The sequence below is a fragment of the Nelumbo nucifera genome, chromosome 1, assembly GCF_055504915.1.
Source record: "Nelumbo nucifera cultivar China Antique chromosome 1, China Antique-T2T, whole genome shotgun sequence".
Lineage (NCBI taxonomy): Eukaryota > Viridiplantae > Streptophyta > Magnoliopsida > Proteales > Nelumbonaceae > Nelumbo > Nelumbo nucifera.
Window position 1 is genome coordinate 45,471,625 of NC_142649.1, and position 19,916 is coordinate 45,491,540.

At 39.3% G+C, this 19,916-nt stretch overlaps 1 protein-coding gene across 2 annotated transcripts; it reads right to left on the minus strand.

Annotated features, from left to right (window-relative positions):
- Window positions 1-239: 239 nt before the first annotated feature.
- Window positions 240-12,221, minus strand: LOC104590468 (U11/U12 small nuclear ribonucleoprotein). Of its 2 annotated transcripts, none has more exons than XM_010249145.3 (5): window positions 10,681-12,221; window positions 8,678-8,792; window positions 2,991-3,098; window positions 1,534-2,544; window positions 240-1,436 (listed from the first exon to the last, which is right to left on the minus strand). In XM_010249145.3, exons 1-4 carry the CDS (start codon window positions 12,126-12,128, stop codon window positions 1,630-1,632), a joined length of 2,586 nt encoding a protein of 861 aa, XP_010247447.1. In that variant the 5' UTR covers window positions 12,129-12,221; the 3' UTR covers window positions 240-1,436; window positions 1,534-1,629. The 2 variants fall into 2 exon arrangements, with proteins under 2 accessions (XP_010247447.1, XP_010247448.1); XM_010249146.2 differs by having other exon boundaries at window positions 240-384; window positions 10,681-12,171.
- Between the last annotated feature and the right edge of the window lie 7,695 nt (window positions 12,222-19,916).

Genomic DNA, 19,916 nt, shown 5'->3' on the forward strand with positions numbered 1-19,916 from the left:
ACACCCGAAATAGACCAAACAACTCCTAGAGAAGATCAAAGAACCGGCCCAATTCAAATCCCAAAGACTATGAACACCAATCCAACACTAAACCAAATCAGCGAGACCTTCCAGAAGCTCACACCAGTCTTAATCTGTAAGCGCACCCTCTTGTGTTGAGTAATCCTCTCATCCCAAACCTTGTTCCCCTGGGTATAAGCTTTGTTCTTCTCTTTCTCTTCCTTTTTGCTTCTTTCAAATTTCTCAAAGGCTTTCCTGGTAAATTTCTCACCACCCCCGAAAAAACAGGTCCAAATTTTTCCCAACCGTAACCTCTCTTTCAACTAACTTCTGGATAGCCACACCACTTGGGTCTTCTTCAACAACGTCAGTCTCCTGCAGCAACTGGATTTCACTAGAGTCAGAAACGACACCACTCACAAGAATTTACAAGATACAAGCTTCTTGACATTCAAAGAACTGCTTCTTACCCAAAAGATCAAAACCTTTGTTTTTACTTTTCATTCCTCCATTCACTTGAAACAAGTGAATGGCCTGCCTAACCATGATTCAATCTCAAAGTCACAAGGTGTAGTCATGTGAAATAGTGTTTATATTGTTAATCACTTTAATATTAACTATACACTTGTCAAACCAATAACATAAGCTCAAGGAAAGTTAGCATCCAAAATCACATATCTAACACAAAAAAAAACTTAAAAATTGATAGGCAATAGAAAGAGGAGATTTGCAGCACATAAAGAAAAGAAATGCATATATGCACAGCACAAGGAAAAAAATTGCTAGAGAGGCACCGATGAGTTAGCACAGCACATGATAATCTAGATCAGAAGTCCTCCCTTGAATAGTAAATATGTAGATAACAGTGTTAATGAAAGAGAAGAAATGTTTTTAGTAGTGCAATTGTTAAGATCTTCAATCCAAGCTGACCCACTCTTCTATGAGTTCACATTGATTCCCAACAGAGCGTGCCCCACATGCACATCTGAGCATGCATTGGGAACATCTCCCGTAGTTGTCATTGAGAGATGTTCCCAATACATGGTTGGGGTGTGCTGTGGGGCGCCTGTGGGGAACAGATGCGAATTCCTCTTCTATATATCTGCAGGCAGAAAATCAGATAGCATGATATGCTGGACTTGACTAAATTTAGGCACAATGATTACCACATTCTACAAACATGTACATTGCATCCAAGCAAATAAAACAGAAAAAAAGCATACCAACTTAAAATCAGTTGGCAGTTTTCTATTATTAAGTATAATTGCATATTTAACAAAAATAAATAAAAACTTCATAAAACTTGATAGCCTTCATTAAGCATTTCAACCAGCAGTTAAATAGGTAGTGTTTAACAATAAAGAATAAAAAATATTTGAGGATACAAAGGAGGATACAGATGTAGGTAAAATTCCTGAAGCCTGAACAACTTCCTACTGCAGAGTTTTGTTCAACAAAGCATGTCAAGAACATATTGTCACTAATATAATACAATACTTCAAAATAAAACAGAGAGAGGATAAGAAGACTTACTGCACAGCAAAAGACCTAATCAAGACCTCTTGTCATGATCCTGCAGATGCCCTTTTCCAGCACCAGTCAACTCTTTGCACTTGTTTATGCTTGACATCAATCATACTCTGGTCTAACAAACCTGCTGCTACAAGAGGAATCATCATAGGCCTCCTCATCTTTATCATATGATCTTGAAGGATCATATCTGTCTTCAAACATATCTTGTGTCACAGTCTCTGTTTTACGACTCTTATATACCCTCTCCCTCCATCTATTTTTTATTTCTGGCATTTGATGTTTCTCCTCACTTACATCACTTTCAGGAATCGAGGAAGAAAAGGATGTATTATCATGATAATTGGACCTATGAGAACAAACACGATGACTTCTGTCATACTTGGTCTCAGTAACATCCACATCATCTCGCTCCTTTTGCCTTCTAGATTGCTCGTATGACCGACCTTGACTCCTGTAACTTTCTGAATTTCTGGAACTATAATCTTTATCTCTTCCAACCTTACTATAACCTTTCTCTCTTCTATCCTTACTATAATCTCTCTCTCTTCTATCCTTACTGCAATCTCTCTCTCTTCTGTCCTCGCTATAATCTCTCCCTCTTCTGCCCTTGATATTATCTTTCTCTCTTCTATCCCTACCGATACATCTCTGGTGGTTCTCTAGAGATTCATGGTGATCATCAGATTCATGTCTCTGTTGATGGTGTGGATTCCTTGAGTCATGGATCACTCTAAATCCTTCTCTATCTTTACTGCGAGCATCATCAGATCTTGCATGTGCCATACTATGGTCAGAACGTGATTCTTTTCCGTGGCTATGTGATGGACCGGGACATGCTTCAATTGAGTCATATGCACTGTTGTTCAACTCACTAACATCTGTAGTCATAACTTTATCAGAAACCATTCCGGATAGAAACCTCCCACCCTCTGAGGCTCCTTTCACAAAGCATCCAATCCCTCCTGCCTGTTTAATTTTCTCCATGTGCTCCTCGATTATGTCCCGCATCACCTGGAATCAAGTGGAGAAATAATATGAATCATGTATGGACTTTGGTGGTGTAAGGGCTGAAGATAGAATATGTCCATTAGTGAGCAATTGGACTGTGTTTTTCTTTCCCTTCTTGAAGAGGGTGACGGATTGTACTCATCTTTCTCTTTTAGTAAGAGTAACTAAATCCTTTGATCTCATTAATGATAAAGATAATATAATAACTGTATTTCTGAAAACAACTTGCCAGATTGAGAAACGATGAAAAGGTATCACAGAAGATGAAGAGGTGCAATTGAGAAACTTAGAATAAATAACCAGTTTGTATTTTTTTTAATTTTCTGCCAGGCAATAATCAATGCAGATTCGAAAAGATCCAATAGGGCATAGAACAACAATTGATACATGGGAAAAAAGCAGGAGATTTGAAATGAAAGAGCAGAGTCGGTGGAAAAGTTGTTTCCTACCTGAATTTTTGTTCGCTTCACCTTCTTACCGCGGTATGACATTCTTCGCCGTTTGTAATCCCTTTCCTCTGCCAGCAGTTCTTCTCTTGTCCTAGCCTTACTTGTTTCCTAAAAATTCATTAAACCAATTGTGAGATAAACGTTGGCATACTAGGCAAGCTTTCTAAAAAAAATTACAAACCAGGTTCAAAGTATCGATACGCACAAACATTTGTATTAGGTATTTTAATACAGAACAACTTTTTAGTTTTTTTTTCAAAATTGCCTCAGGGGGTCAGTTTTAGGCCTGCCTACCCCCCTGAAACAGGTCAAAATCTGAAACACCCCTGATTTAGGGTTTCAGGGGCCTGCCAATACAATACAATATACCCGATCCAGGGCATATTGTATTGAAATTTTGAACCGTGATTACAAACAAATAAACAGTGAGGCATGATGCCATTGTTCTTTATGAATAATAATGTCCTAGGATACATTAGCTTTCTTGTCAGGCTCCCCCTATAATAAAAAAAAAGCCATTACCCAATGCTGGTCCCAGCTATGTGGGGTTTTGGGAGGGGTAGACTGAATATGGTCCTAACCATCTACATTTTTTTTCACAAAGTGGCTGCTCTCATACTCAAACCAGCGTTCTCATGCTTGCCAGCCCAAGGTTTTACCATTACACCAAGTGAAGTCCCCTAAGCTCTCCCTCTATTTCTACAAAATCTATTGGTAGTTGACCAAAAACCAACACAGGTTTGATGAACTTGAATCTCATCTAAGGTTTGGAAATATTAATAAAGTAAATAGGACTCAGCCAATGTACATTGTCTTTCTAGAAAAATAAAAATTAAACAATTAAATTGGCATATATTGCAGATCCAGTAGTCAACAATTGTCTTGTTATAACTTGATATTGATAATCTTTTAATTGATGTTTCATTTATTTTCAATTTAACTTAGCATGTACAAATCATAGAATTATATTGATAGATTGAGATATAGATGGTTTCACCATCTACCACCACAAACATCTCTAGTTCTTGAAACACCAAGTTGTCAATGCAGCTTCCTTGATTCATCATCATCATCCAAACCATATCTGTACCAAGGATTTAAATATTGATACGATACATCCGATACGGGGCGTATCGTATCGGTATCGGCCAGAGGGGATACGGGATACGTTACGACTAAACCCGTATCCCCTTAATCGCACGTATCGGAGCGATACACATTCGTATCGGCCCGTATCGTGATATATCGGAGCGATACGCGCCAATACAGATCGGCGTGTTTATTGCGCCCGCGCATTTATTTGAAAAAAATGCACCTGGCATGATTCCAACACAAATAACCCAGTGTTAAAGCCTTAACTGCGCACTTGATCCACTAAACCAAATTTTTTCTTATGAAATAACTTTTTTCTATTCTAGTGTCTACATGTAATGCAGAAAAATTACATTTGTGTTTAACAATTCCAACAAAATAAAAAATAATAATATTCAAAACTAATATTTTATAAACTAATAGAATAAATAATTTCTTAAATCCACATTTATATCAAAAATTTGTTTAATCTCAATAAATTTATACAAAAAAAGATAGTAATAATGGAATAATTATTTTAGTACTTAATATTTATAAATTTGAACATGACATGTATCTTAAAACTTTATAAATTACTAATTAATATTTTAATTTGAACAAAATAAAAGAATATATATTATTTATAAAAATAAAAATATTATTTACAAAAACCTCAAGAATATAATTAAATTGAATTTGTCAAATCCATTAATCTACATTTATATCAAAAAATGATTTTTTTATCCCAAAATTTATGGAAATAAAAATATTAATAATGGAATAATTATTTTAGCAGTTAAAAATTATGAATTTGCATATGATGTGTATCTTAGAAAATTTAATATATTTGATGTATTTTAAGTTAATATTATATATTATTATAAATTTTTAATTTATATTTTAATTACATTTTATAATAACATGTTTATTTTTTACAAAAATAAAAATATTGTTAACTAAACATTTGAGAATTAATTTTAGTTGACTTTTGGTTAATATTAAAAATTAAAAATAGTAGAATAGAAAATAATCGACATAATAATTCACATATAATAGTTGCATATGTTTTGTGCCTTGAAATTCAATAGAAAATAACATAATAATAGCTTTGTGCATGTATTAATTTTTAAAAAATATATACAATATGTTCCAGGATTCTTGATTGATACGATATCAATAATTATGGCTATTTTGATCTTAAAAATAATGTTATTAATATGTTTATGGAATTTATATGCAGTTTTTGGCATATCCATATTGTTTCGTCCGTATCATGTGTTTCCAAAGCATATCCATGTTGTTTCGTCTGTATCATGTGTTTCCAAAGCATATCCATATTGTTTCGTCCGTATCATGTGTTTCCAAAGCGTATCCATATCCATATCCATATCCGAGTGGTCCGATATGATACCCGATATTGATACTTTAATCCTTGATTTGTACTATATGGGGCCAGCTACATGAATCCTGTTTCGGCATCCATTCTGTTTAATGCTACACCAATTGTTAAATTATGACTGCTTAAATCATTTCTTACTACTTTGACTCGTATCCTTTTTGGTCTACCCCTAGCCCATCTAGCTCCTTCCACTTGCAACAGATCACTTCTTTCTATGGGTGCTATCCTTGATGATTGAAAATAAATAAATAAATAACAAATCCCAACCGCTCCCTAACCTCCATCCTTCACAAATAAATTTGCAAGAGTACCTTTGCTTTTTCTTTCTTTTTTACATGTTGATATTTTTCATTCATTTGAATAAATATTTTCAATCATAAAAGAAGTCAAAAGAACATCTGGTAGTTAGAACACCAGATATATCTGGTAGTTAGAACACCAAATTATACTTCCAGCTTGAATAAGCATAAATGATAAAAAAATGATTCATCAAAAAAAGAAAATTAATGAAAAATGAATAGAAAGTTCTAGTCACAGGTATGCATAGCTCCTACCATGCTTCAATTACATCACATGCTCACAGGTATTGAAATTTATTATATTAAAAAAAAGAAATGTGTACTCAAGGGATACACAAGAGGAGCCTGATACAAAGATAAAAATAAAAAAAGTATTCTGCATTCTCAACCTCAAAAGGGAATATTCAGAACCTCAAATGTGCACTAAAACCTCAAAAACATAACAGAAACAACCCAGTTACTAGTCCAGCCCAATACACACCCAACTATAACTCATAGAAATTACGAACTCAAATTAACCCCCAAAAAACCAACAGAGCCCCAGGAACACCATAATAAGTAATACAACCCATGCCCACTAAACTACGAGGCACCTGAATCCTGATCCAAAGAAACAATGATACTGCATTACTGCTCCAATGCTCTGAACAAATTACATACAATTACTAGATAGAGTCTGCTTTCCTTCTTACCATAGTTTTCAAGGCGCCAAGGCGAAGAACCTTTTTTTTAAAAAAGAAAATTATTAAAATAAAAAGAAGAAGAAGAATATAAGCATACATCCAAAGACGTGTACGCCTTTGGATCATTAAAGACATGTTTTAATAAAGGCCAGTGCACGTGGACCCTCCAATTAGAGGTGTACACGTTGCCTCATTGGTATTAACAACAAACTAATGGGGTTCTGCTGTTAACATTCATTCGACTGGTTGAACCGGCCACTAACAGACAAAAAAGCCAAAATCCCTTACAATCGGCTGGTTGAAGCTTCCAAGACACAATTTTGAATTTTCCCTTCCCTCTCACATTCGGATTCACCTCCCACAGTCCCACCCTTTCATCCGAAAACTATCCCATTACAATCTTCTTTAAAACATGCCTTTGGAATATAAGCATACATCCAAAGCCCCATTATTTATTTTAATAATAAATAAAAAGAAAATTATTAAAATAAAATATAAGGGCCAGTGCACTTAGGCAGCACCTTTTTTTAAAAGGTGTCTTTTTTTGCTAATTCTTTTGTAGACTCAGATTCTGTAATGGTTTATCAAGTTGTACAATATCTTTTTATTGCAAAAGGTATTAATTGGTTGGAAATTGAAAAGAGAATTCATCAATTTAGACCCACAAGAACATACAAATAATAAGCATGTTTTATTTTATTTACTTATTTATTTATTATTATTATTATTTGGAAGCTAAATAAAGACAAGAATTTTATTAAAAAATAAAGGATACAAAAGGCTTAAGTGACAAGATGTCACCAACCAAACCACACTAAAACCTCATACAACAATTAAACCAACAAAGTGCACCAAAATCTTCTTTTTTGAGGCCTTCAAACTCTGGGTGAATTAAGATCCAATCTAAAAGCTTTGAACTGATAGCTGCCCCTAACTTTTTTTACTCTTCATCTTCCCATAAAAAATTCTTCTATTTCTTTCCTTCCACACCTACCAAAAAATGGCAAAAGGATGAAGCTCCATATGGTTTTGACTTTGGTGTTCCTAGATAATCTTGGCCATGCTTCGAAAAATGTCAGCAGACCTATTAGGAGAGCAGCCATATGCTCTGAAAAGCTTGAAGAAATAAGCCCAGATTCCTTTTACATAACCGCAATTAACCAATAAATGAAATATGTCCTCTTCCTCTAATAGACATAAGGCACATCTGTTTGGCAAATTGAAACCTCTCTTCTTCAACTTGTCTTGCATGAGAATACTGTCCATTGGCACCAGCTAAGTGAAAGCCTCCACTCTTGGAGGAAATAGCTTCCCCAAATTCCTTTGACTGGAGAGGCTTCCACTGAATTCCTAATCAAAGCATTGTAGAGTAGTTTAACACTAAATCTTCCATTTTTACACTCCTTCCACCACTTTTCATCTACCAACTCCGGATCAATCACAGCCTTTTGCAACATCCACAGCAGCCCGACACATTCCTCTATTTCCCAATCCAACAATGGTCTCCTGAAGGTGGGACACCACACTGCCACATCATTTCTAACCTCATAACATTGAGAAACCGACACCCCCTTGCTGCTCAAACTGTAGAACCATTGACACAGCTCACATAGTTTGCCCACCCCCCAACCAATCATCTTTGCAAACCTCATGCTAGAACCACTCCCCACCTTCCAAGACATAAACTGATGAGAAGTAATGAATTAAATCTCATGATCCCCTTCCACACATTCACTCCATAAGATCTTACTTGCATTACATCCCACCCAAAATTCACCACCCCATATTTGCACACCACAACCCTTCTCCAAAGCTCCCTCCTCTCCCTCCCAAACCTCCATACACATTTCCCCAACAACGCTTTAAATCCTCACTCTCCTAACACCCAACCCCCCATCTTTTTTGGCCCTACATACCCACTCCCTTTAAACCAAATGAAATTTCTTCTTCTCCACCTTAAGATTCCACACAAAATCCCTTTCAAGGTTTTCTATTTCTTCTATCACTGAATCTTCTCTACACAATAATTATTATTATGCCATTTCTTACTAGGGTGCAAATCGGGTTGCCCAAATTGAAGAACTTTAACTACATCAAGCTCAGGTTAGGGCTTAGGCCCATTAAAAATTTAACAATTGTTCAACCCAACCCAACCCAATTGCACCCCTATTTCTAACCATGTTGTGAAATCAAAAAATAAAATAAATAAATAAATACAAAAACATAAAAAGGCACCTGGTTCTGTGATGGCTGCAAAAGAAGTCCATCATGCTCAATAATAGGTCTGTAATTCAAACGTTTATGACGCTCCTCATCAGCTCTCATTGACAAATTTGTATATTCAACCATCCTGGATAAAGCAAAGAATATTTGTCAGATACTTCAAGTGAAGGAATAGTCCTTAAATTAACCATATTTATCAGTAAGATTGTAAATCATTGTACTACACATAAAAACTATGTCAACTGTCAAGTGAACCAAATACTGAACCAATACCGAATCTCATTTTTGAGTGGAAAATTTAAAACAGGAAGGAAAAAGGATTTTTAACCCACTATGTTTCAGATTTTATGTTTGGATCTGAAAAGAAAACGAGCCAATGGGAATCTGTAAATTAGCATTTTTGTGACTGCATTTTCAGCCATTCTAGCAAATTTTGAAATTGGCAAGGGGGGTTAGTGATTCCGTTTTCCATCAGTGTTCTCAATGCAGTGTTTAAAAAGTGCAAGAAACAAAGCGAGATGTGCACCTTTTTGAAGCAAGGCACAAAAATGCAAAAAAAAAAGATTAAATTTTCAAAAAAAAATGCAAAAACGCAAAAAAAAAAAAAGTGTTAAACATAATATTAATTAAAATATAAACTAAAATTTTAAAATAAATGTTTTAAAAAACTATTATCTCAAATTAAAATACATAAACATAACATGTAAAACATACTTAAAATAAGATGCAATACTCAATACTAATACATTGAGCCTTGCTTCCTAGGCAATCGCAGTGACCAGTTGGTGCCTAGGAATTAAGTACTTAACCAAAAAGATATATTTTCTAAATTTAAGATATTGATGCAACATCCTATTAACATACAAACCAAAAACATGCAATAAAAGAAATAAATTGAGTTCAGAGTCTTGCTTCTTCAAAAAAACCAAAAATAAAAAAAGGCTTGATATGTTGATATAGGGAGTTGTAATATTTTCTTTTCAAAGAAAAACTGTAACTTTTACTATTTGATGTGGTCCCCTTATTTGTGGCAATTCTATACTAGAACACCACGGATTGGAAGACCTAAAAGAACTCTTTTTTTTTTTATCATTACCTAAAAAAACTCTTAATTGTCGTTTATCCTGTGCCTTGTTTTTATTTTATATACCATCACTTAACAATGTATCATCACAAATTCTTGCCTAGGCAACCACATCATGGGTATTGACAGAAGAGCTAGTGATGGAGTTTGTATGGCCCTCAACCTATGATACCCAAACACAACAAGGATGGAGTTTGTATGGCCCTCAACCTATGATACCCAAACACAGCTGACACTATGCCCAGCTGTGTCCATGCCATATCTAGGTAACATAGCCTAAACTGACCAGTCAATTCTTTGACAAACTTGTCCACTCAATATGCCATTTTCCTTTTTTCCACTTTTGTCCCCTGAATCAAATTATCACCTAAAATATTTGAAGCAAGATCAAAGCCATCTTACAAATATAAAAATAAGAGGGAAAAAAGCAAAAGGTTAGAACTTTTCTCAATGCAAAACACAGAGCCCTATTATGAGGCCACATATCACATGTTTCCATCAAATTCCAACAAAACCAAGAAAACGCATTTTGTTAGCAGCCTAAAAAATGGGCTCAGACTTTACTGGAATTATTTTTTATGTTAAAGCATTCAAAAATATACATACTCCTAAAGCATGAAGTAAACTTTTATTTCACCTTTTTTTATCAGTAACCATCCTGTAGACCATGTTTCAGATAACCTTTACCAACTTACTGATTCTTCTTTCATTTTTTTATTGATTATTTAAACTCTGTTGAGGCCAAGGGTTTTGTGACCTAATTTCAAAGTAAACCAACAAGTGTACGAGTCATCAAATAAATGAAGAAAGAAAATTATATAACCGTCCTAGTTGTTAACAATTACTTAGAATGAATTATACCATTTAAACAAGTGCATGAATATGCAAACAAACAAATAAAAATAAAAGTTTAGAATAAGAGGACCCATACAGATGAGATTTGGAAATTGGCCCCGCATATCTTAAACCCCTGACCTTTTCCTCAAGCAAGGATCGTTCCTGCAAAGCAGCAATTGCTGCTGCAACTTGGGAAACAAAAACCTGGCTAATACCAGCATTTTCATCACTAAATAAACTCCCACCTCCATGTTTTCTACTGTTGGAAGGCTCTTCTAGTTTGACACCTCCTGTTGTTTCTAATCGAACAAATTCACTGCCTAAATCACTGACGCTTTCATCAGAATTCCCATGATCTTCCGCTTTAGAATCAATAGCTACTGCCTGTCTCTGACCCAAAGGAAACAATAACAAACCGGATGCAGCATTTAATAGAGAGTGCTTAAGCATATTAATAGAAAAGAACTTTCCATTTGCTTCCCCGTACAAAACAGAAAGCTGAGATGCTAACCATTTCAGCACTTCAACCAAAATTGGACACTCAAAACTCAAAGTCTTTGGGTTCAACTCCCCGTTGCCCTCCTTCGAGGCTTCTCTCAACAGCAACCCACTAGAACGAAATGCTTCGCGTGATATTGCTTTCAAGCACAGTTTCAACAGCAGAAATATGTGATCCCTCATATACACGTCTATAACAATTCCATAAAGCGGCGAGTTTGAAATTACCCATGTCAGCATATCAGCCTCTTTAATCATCCGTAAGCATGAAGCAACTCGAAGAACATTATAAGAATAAGAAGATGGATAATCATTCCACAACTCTAATTCATTTTTCAACGCCCACAATTCCGATGGAAGAATCGTCAGATAATCTCTCGGCAAATCCATAACTTCTCCGTAAGTGTTAGAAATAAAGTTCGCGCACTCCAAGGATAAAACGCAGGGAAGTGTAAATGTCTTCTTTGCAGCATCTTGTTCAGAGGAAGAAACAACACCCGGGCAATCCCTGTAAAAGAAATTGGTACCAAAATCACCGTAATCATCGAGAGAAAAGCACAGCTCAGAATCGGGTTCCTCCAGAGACTGAACGAATCGGTTTTCTCTCCGCAACTCGTCTTCCGTTTTAAGAGAACTGGGATAATGGAGAGACTCCAGAAGTTCGAGATCGACAACAGCAGGCGAAGAAGAGCACCGGAGAGAATGACGGAAGAGGAACTCCGGCGCCATGCGGTGGCGAGAATCAAACGGGCAGGAACAGAAATCATCGTCGAATTCAGGGGGTTTGCCGGAATAGAGAAGATCAGAGACGGCCTTTACGGTGCTCTCGGCTAGATTGATTAGGTCTTTGATTACTGAAACGGTGCCCTGAAGATCGAGATTTGAAGGAGGGTCGGAGATCGTATCAGAGGAGATTATAGGAACAAGTGTGTGAGGGTTTGGAGGAATAGAGTAAGAGAAATTAGTGTTAGGGCTAGGGTTAGGATTAGGGATTTGGGGAAGAAAAGTGAAGGATGGATGGAAGAAGGGATTCGGAGGATTCATCTTCGCGGAGTACGAAGCGGGAAAGTTAGAGATAAGTTGAGACGTTAAACTCTAAGCATTAATACGAACGAAAGATACAAAAATACATGTATACGTTACGAAAATGATACAAATTTTATAAATATATCAATTATATTACAAATAAAATATAAATATATAAAGAAATATATTACTAATATAACAAGATACATAAATAAGAGTTCAATACTCTTATTATATAGTTTTACAAAGTAAAGTATGCATAAAACCATTATTATGTTAAATTCTATAAGTCTAAGTTACAAAATATATCAATTATTATATTTTAATTGCTATAGCAATTATTTTATATTTTTACTTTTCAAAATTAACAAAAGGATCAATTAAATATTAAATTTTGAAATGTTTGTTAATATCAAAATTACTATCATATGAAATTTATAATTTTTCTAATATACATATATTATTATCATATTTTTACTTTTAATCTTAACTAAAAGTATATCAAAATTATTAAAATTTCTAGCATACATATTATATGAAATTCATAATTTTTAATTATTAAAGTAATGATTCCATTATTAACATTTTTCTTTTCTATAGTTTTTTTTCTGAAATAACAAATCATTTTTTATATAAATTTAAATTAGTGGATTTGATAAATTCAATTTAATATTATATTCTTGAATATTTTGTAAACAATTTTTTTTATTTTTGTAAATAATAAATATGTTATTTTTAGTCTAAATTAAAATATCCATGAATAATTTATAAACAAATATATAGAATTTGAAGATACATATAATGTACAAAATTATGAAATTTAAGTACTAAATTAATTATCTATTATTAATATTTTTATTTGTATAAATTTATTGAAAGTAAAAAACATATTTTGATATAAATCTAAATTTGGTAGATTATTTAATTTATTAATGTTTATAAAGTAGTAATTTTTAATATTATTTATTTCTTTTAAGTTAGAATTATTGAACATAAACATATTGTATCTTGTATTTGTTTAGGTTCATATTAATGATAAAGTTAATAAAATGTATTTTAGTTCAATTAGTATCACAAATTGAATGCTAGCATAGTGGCTTAGAGTGTTGGCGCATAATAGCATGTGTGCGCTGAGGCTTGAGTTCGAATCCTCATGTCTTTCTTAGACAAGATAATAGATGCGTGCATGTATCGAGTCATATCGGTCTGTATCGGTTGATTACACACGGATACGGTGTCGATACACAGACGTGTATCGTATATACAATCGAAACCCTACATCATTTTACTATTAACCTCTCCACCGCCGAAGTGCTCTGCCGTTGTGTTCCTTCGCAAAGGGAGGTTTTCTCCACTGAAGCGCTCCTCCAAGCTTTCTCCACCGCTCGCATGTCATCTTTCTCCTTTGTTTCTATTATTGTTGTTGGTGGGATTTTGTATGAATTGGTTAGGTTTTCTGTTGCTTTCGGTGGGTTTTCTATTGATTTTTGTTGGGTTTCTATATGTATTGGTTTTTATTTTTGTATTTTGTAAGAGTTTGGGTATTGTTTGTATTGGTTTTTTGTATTATGTTGATTTCTATTGGATTTTTGCATGTATTGATTTCGTTGTTTCTTTCTCCACCATCCTTTTTCTTATGAAAAGAATAAGAAACATGCCATTGATTCATGGCAATTCTAATCCAAGACAAGATGATAAGCAAATATTAAGGTCCTCTAAATTCAACAGTGCACATCTACCAAAAGCATAGTCGTAATATGCTCTGTGGTGGAAGTGTAAGCTAGTTGTTGGTATAGTATAGTTGTCTATCCAAATCCAACTCATCAACCTGGACAAACCAACCAGTTGGCTAATCTATCAAAATGGCCACCAAATTGTCCTTCCATAATATAAGTTTAACAATTTATAATTGTTAAAAAGGGGTTGAGATTTGACAAAAATTTAAGGAGCAGGAAAAGCATTTTTGAACTTCACATAAACATACATGCTAAACAAGTAAACTAAACTCAGATTTAATTCAAACAACATGCCAAACAAGTAAACTAAGTGAACAAGTAAACTTCACATAAACATACATGCCAAACAAGTAAACATACATTATAAAAACTATTATAATGTGCATTGTATTCCTATAATATGTGGATATGATCTTGTAAACTAGGTGATGTGTTGAGCAAGGCAGCTTGCTATTGGAGCTCGCTACAAGGGAGCTCGCTACAAAGGAGCTCGTTATTGAGCAACCCGGAGTTTTCAGGAAACTCCTTATCCGACAAGACCGTGCCTGCCAGGCTGCTCCCACGTCTCTTGTCTGGCGGTGCAGCACCTGCTAGTCCATAGGACTGCGCCCACGTCTCACGCCAGGCGGCGTCATGCATGTCAACTCTGCATAACGTCTCTCAATTGACAGGACCGTACTCTGCGACGGTTACCTGCACCAATCGAATCAGCCTGGCGAATAACGACTGTAGTAGAGAATCAGAGGCGGTTACACCCGATTTGACAGAGCATCAGTATATAAGGACTCCAACTCCCAAGGAAAAGGGTAATCGAAAATTGTGCATCTTCACTCTTAGCATTTATTCCTTCGCAACTCTCTCAGTTTTTTGCCGAGTACTAACTTAAGCATCGGAGTGTTCTCGCCGGGCAAGCTCCCCGGGAATCCTTTACCTTCTTCCTTGCAGATACCTCATCCAGCGCCAGCTAGGAGTGATCAGATCACGCTACATCATTTGGCGCCATCTGTGGGAATCGCTTCAAAATGCCTCTCACCAAGCAACTTCGGTAAGACTTCAATGACTTCCTCCAGCAACGCCGGACGAAGTGCCGACCAAAACACCTCTGGGGAACGACCTCAGCTCCCTACCGTTTGCATTGGCCAATTCACTGTACCCCTCTCTGCGGACGGAGTCCCTACCCTGAGCGCGCCTCAGATCATGGCGCCAGTAAGTGCTCCACTCCCCTCGCCAGTAGAGGCGACCTCTGTAGAACCATCAGTTCTCCCGGTGGTCGGACATAACCAGCTAGAAAACTTGGTACACTACGTGCGAGCTATGCAAGCTCAAATGCAGCAGGTCCACCAGTTTCAGTTGTACTAACAGCAAATGCTCCACCACGTCTACCAATAGCAGTACCAGCAGTGGTTCCCACCGCTGCCTCAGCATCAACAGCAAGTTCCACCTCGACACCCCGCTACGCAACAGGCCCAGCCCCGCCGTCGCAGCGAGCGTCTCCCCCGTCGAGGAGAGACCTCCCGAACTTGGAACCCTCTTGGAAGCCAGGTCTCATCTCATGGCATGAGGGAAAGACAAGTTACTCCCCCCACCTCGCAGCTTGTAGTCAGGTCGGGGGCCTCTCAGCCAGTCAGACCCGCATCGTCTCAGCCTTCATAGTTCGAGCTTCCGCTTGCCGAGAACTAGTTCGAGGTTCTGGCCGCAGACTGTAGACAAGGCCCTTCGGTTCACAGCCATCAGCAGCAATCCGAGCCCCTTTTTGGGCCAACGAAGCAATGGAGACGCCGCTGAGCTCGCCGAACTGCCACTCACAACCTGCCTGAGCTCAAGGGTAAGGAAGAGGTGAGCTCGGATGAAGTGAAAGCCACTCCACTCCTCTCAGTGCCGTCCCCCCTGTCTCCAGAACTTCTAGCCGTCCCTATGCCAAAGGACTTCAAGCTTCCTCCCTTGGACAAGTATGATGGAACGTTCGATCCAAATGACCACGTCGACGCCTTTCAGTCGCAAATGCACTTGGCAAGGGCCAGTGAGTCCTGCATGTGCATGGCCTTCTCCACTACCTTCAAAGGAGTAGCCCGCACATGGTACAGGAACCTCGCGCCCGGGTCAATAAGAAGCTGGGCGCAGTTCGTGCAAGTCTTTACCTCCCATTTCGTCACCAGCAAGCGGTGCCCGAGAACCCAGGAGAGCCTCCTCGGCATAGTCCAGAGGGAAGGGGAGCCTATCCGCAGCTACATCAAGTGGTTCAATGACGCTTGCCTACAGATACCCCACTTGGACCCCGTAGTGCGACTCACAGCAACCAAGAGAGGCATAGCGCACAAGGAGTTCAGGTGGCATGTAGTTGTCAACCAACCTAAGACTGTGACCGAGTTCCTCAAGCTCGCGGACCAGTTCATAGGGACAGAGGAGGAGATTAACTAGAAGAATGAAAATGTGCCTCAAAAGAGGAAAAGAGAAACTGAGTCCTCGACCCACGGGGACAACAAGAAGAAGAAAGACCCAGCTCGGGGGGCAAGACCAAGTCAGCCTTTCCGAGCCCCTCCAGCAGAAAGAACTGATACACACCCCTGAACGCGTCCGAGATCCTCATGGCAATCAAAGACGCCCCGTATGTGAAGTGGCCACCCCGGCTGAAAGGGGACCCCAATGTAAGGAATAAGAATCTATATTGTAGTTTTCATAAAGATCACAGTCATAGTATCGAAAGTTGTAAGAACCTCCGCGACGAGATAGAAGAGCTCATCCATTGCGGATACTTAAGGAATTTTTACAAAATAATAATAATAATAAGGTAGGTCGGTAAGGGGAGCAGGGTAGAGATGCTCCCGAATCCAGCAGCAGGCAAGCTGAGCAGCCACAGAGGTAGCCTCCCGAAGAGAGACCAGTTCGGGGCACTATACATGTGATCGTCAGAGGTTTGATCGTCGCGGGTTGCACTTCGGCAGCAGCTCGGATTTCAGCTCGAGAGGTTGGAAGGAAGGAGGAAAACCCCCTAAAGCGGCCAAGGACAGAAGACCCGATCTTCTTCATTGAGGACGACGCATGCGGGGTCCACTACCCCCATGATGACGCGCTCGTCGTAAAGATAAGGATTAATGACTTCGAAGTCAAGCGTGTCCTCGTTGATTCCGGTAGCTCGGTAGATATTCTTTTCAAGGCAGCATTCAACAAGCTTCAGCTCCAGGAGAGTGATCTCAAGCCCGCAAGTACTCCCTTGGTAGGCTTCAGCGGAGAGGAGGTCAGGCCCCTGGAGAGAATCACAGTACCTGTGCATAGTAAGACTCAACCACGACTTCTTGGTGGTCGCAACTCCCTCCCCATACAATGCCATAATAGGTCAACCCATCACCCATGCTCTTCGTGTGGTGGTCTCCACCTATTATTTGGCGATGAAGTTCCCCACAGACTTTGGAGTTGGGGTAGTGCGAGGCGATCACTTCGAGTCACACAAGTGCTACGTCGCCGCCCTCAAAGGGAAAGCCACGGTGGCCGACGACCTCAAGCTGGAGCGACCTACGGAGCAATGCGAAGAGCGAGCTGCACCTGTGAAAGAGACTATTTTCGTGCCCACTTTCGGTGGAGGACCCAGCTCGGACACTCCAGATCGGTGCTTCATTCCAGGAGCCCCTGCGATCTCAACTGGTAAGTTTTTTACTTCAAAATTTAGATGTTTTTGCATGGTCCGCGGCAGAGATGCCCGGCATAGACCCTAGCATCATAACTCACAGGCTAAATATTGATCCTGTAGTTAGGCCAGTTAGATAGAAGAAACGCAACTTAGCCCTAGAGCGCTGGAGAGTAGTTGACGAGGAGGTCGCAAAGCTCCTCGTAGCCGACTTTATCAGAGAGGTCCATTACCCGAGCTGGGTAACCAACCCAGTCCTGGTAAAGAAGGCCAATAGTAAATGGCGCATGTGCATCGATTATACTGACCTGAACCGAGCTTGACCGAAAGATTGCTTCCCACTCCCCAAGATTGACCGCCTGGTGGACGTGACCTCAGGGCATGAGTTGCTGAGTTTCCTGGATGCCTACTCGTGCTATAACCAGATAAGAATGGACCCTGCCGACGAAGAAAAAACGACTTTTATAACTGAACTAGGCCTGTACTGTTATAAGGTCATGCCCTTTGGATTGAAAAATGCTGGGGCTACCTTTTAAAGACTTGTAAATAAATTGTTTGAGCCATTGATCGGCAAGAAAGTAGAATGCTATGTAGATGACATGGTCATCAAAACTCAGTTTTCAAATGATCTAATAAAATATTTGCATTTTGTTTTCGAAATTTTGCGTAAGTTTAACATGAAACTAAACCCAAACAAGTGTGCCTTCAGTGTCACCTCGGGTAAATTCCTAGGGTACATCGTCAATCGGTGTGGCATTAACGCCAACTCAGATAAAATTAAGGCTATCCTAGATATGAGACCACCAAAAATTGAAGGAGGTTTAGAGGTTGAATGGCCATATAGCCGCCCTGAGCCGCTTCATGTCCAAATCGGCAGATCGCTGCCTGCCTTTCTTTAAGGCGATTAAAAGCAAAGGCTTTGAATGGACCGAAGAGTGCCAGCTTGCGTTCGACGAGCTCAAGAGGTACCTCGCCAGTATCCCAGTCTTAACCCGACCCGAGGAGGGTGATGTTTTGGAGCTGTACCTCTCTGCAAGTGACGGGGTGGCCAGCTCGGTACTGATAAGAGAAGTAGATTGGGTCCAACAACCAATCTACTATGTTAGCAAAGTGTTGCAGGGTGTAGAGACGAGGTATCTAGAGATTGAAAAGTTGGCGTATGCACTAGTCATTGCAGCTTGGAAGCTCCATCCGTACTTTCAAGCTCATACTGTTGTTGTCCTCACCAACAAGCCTCTAAGGCAAGTCTTGCTCAAGCTCGAGGTCTTTGGTAGGTTGACAAAGTGGGCCATCGAACTCAGCGAATACGACCTTCAATACAAGCTACAAACTGCTATCAAGGCCCAAGCCTTAGCTGACTTTGTTGCGGAATGCACTTTTAGCATCGAAGTCCCCAGGTTGGTCGAGCCCGAGGCCCCCAGGTCGAATGAGCCCAAGGTTCCCATGCCAGTTGAGCTCGAGCACCGTGAGGTAGCAACTAGTGTGGCTTCTCCCCTTGTTAGATCGAACCCGAGCTAGGATGAGGAGCCTTGGATACTTCACATGGATGGCTCATCCAACCAGTAGGGCAGTGGAGCTGGAATCGTTCTATATGGGCCAAGCAGGGTAAAACTGGAGTATGCGTTACGCTTTGAGTTCGCAGCATCCAACAATGAAGCGGAGTATGAGGCGTTAATAGCCGAGGCCCATCGTCATCTGCAGTGATTCTCAGCTCGTGCTGAACCAAGTTATAGGTGAATATGAAGCTCGCGAGCCAACCATGATCGCCTACTTAGCCAAAGTAAGAGAGGCTCTGCTCAACTTCTAGTCTCACTTCATCAAGCAAATCCCGAGATCTGAGAATGCTGAGGCCGATGCCCTGTTCCGGTTAGCCAGCACTAGTGATAATACCATGAGAACCGTGTACATAGAGATCCTACCTCGGCCTACCATTCTCGGGGGGGCAGAGGAGGCCGCTCCTGTCGTACAAGCAGAGCCGAGCTGGATTGATCCGCTCGTGAGCTTCCTATTGCACAGGACCCTCCCTGTGGATCATAATGCCGCCGGGCGGGTAGAGCGTCAGGCGGCCAAATACGTCATAATAGACGAACAGCTGTACCGAAGATCTTACACGCTCCCCTATCTGCGCTGCTTGCGACCTTTTGAGGCTGAGCTTGTGCTCCGCGACACTCATGAGGGCCTATGCGGTGGACACTTGGGGGGCAGGGCTCTCACCCAGAAAGCACTACAACAGAGATACTACTGGCCAACGATGAAGGCAGATGCGATTGAGCTCGTCAGAAGATGTGACAAGTGCCAGAAGCATGCTAACATCCACCACCAGCCCACCGCCGACCTGAAGTATCTCACCCGCCCGTGGCCTTTCGCACAGTGGGGGATCAATATACTCGGACCATTTCCGCTAGCAGTAGGGCAAAGAAGGTTCTTAGTGATGGCAGTTGATTATTT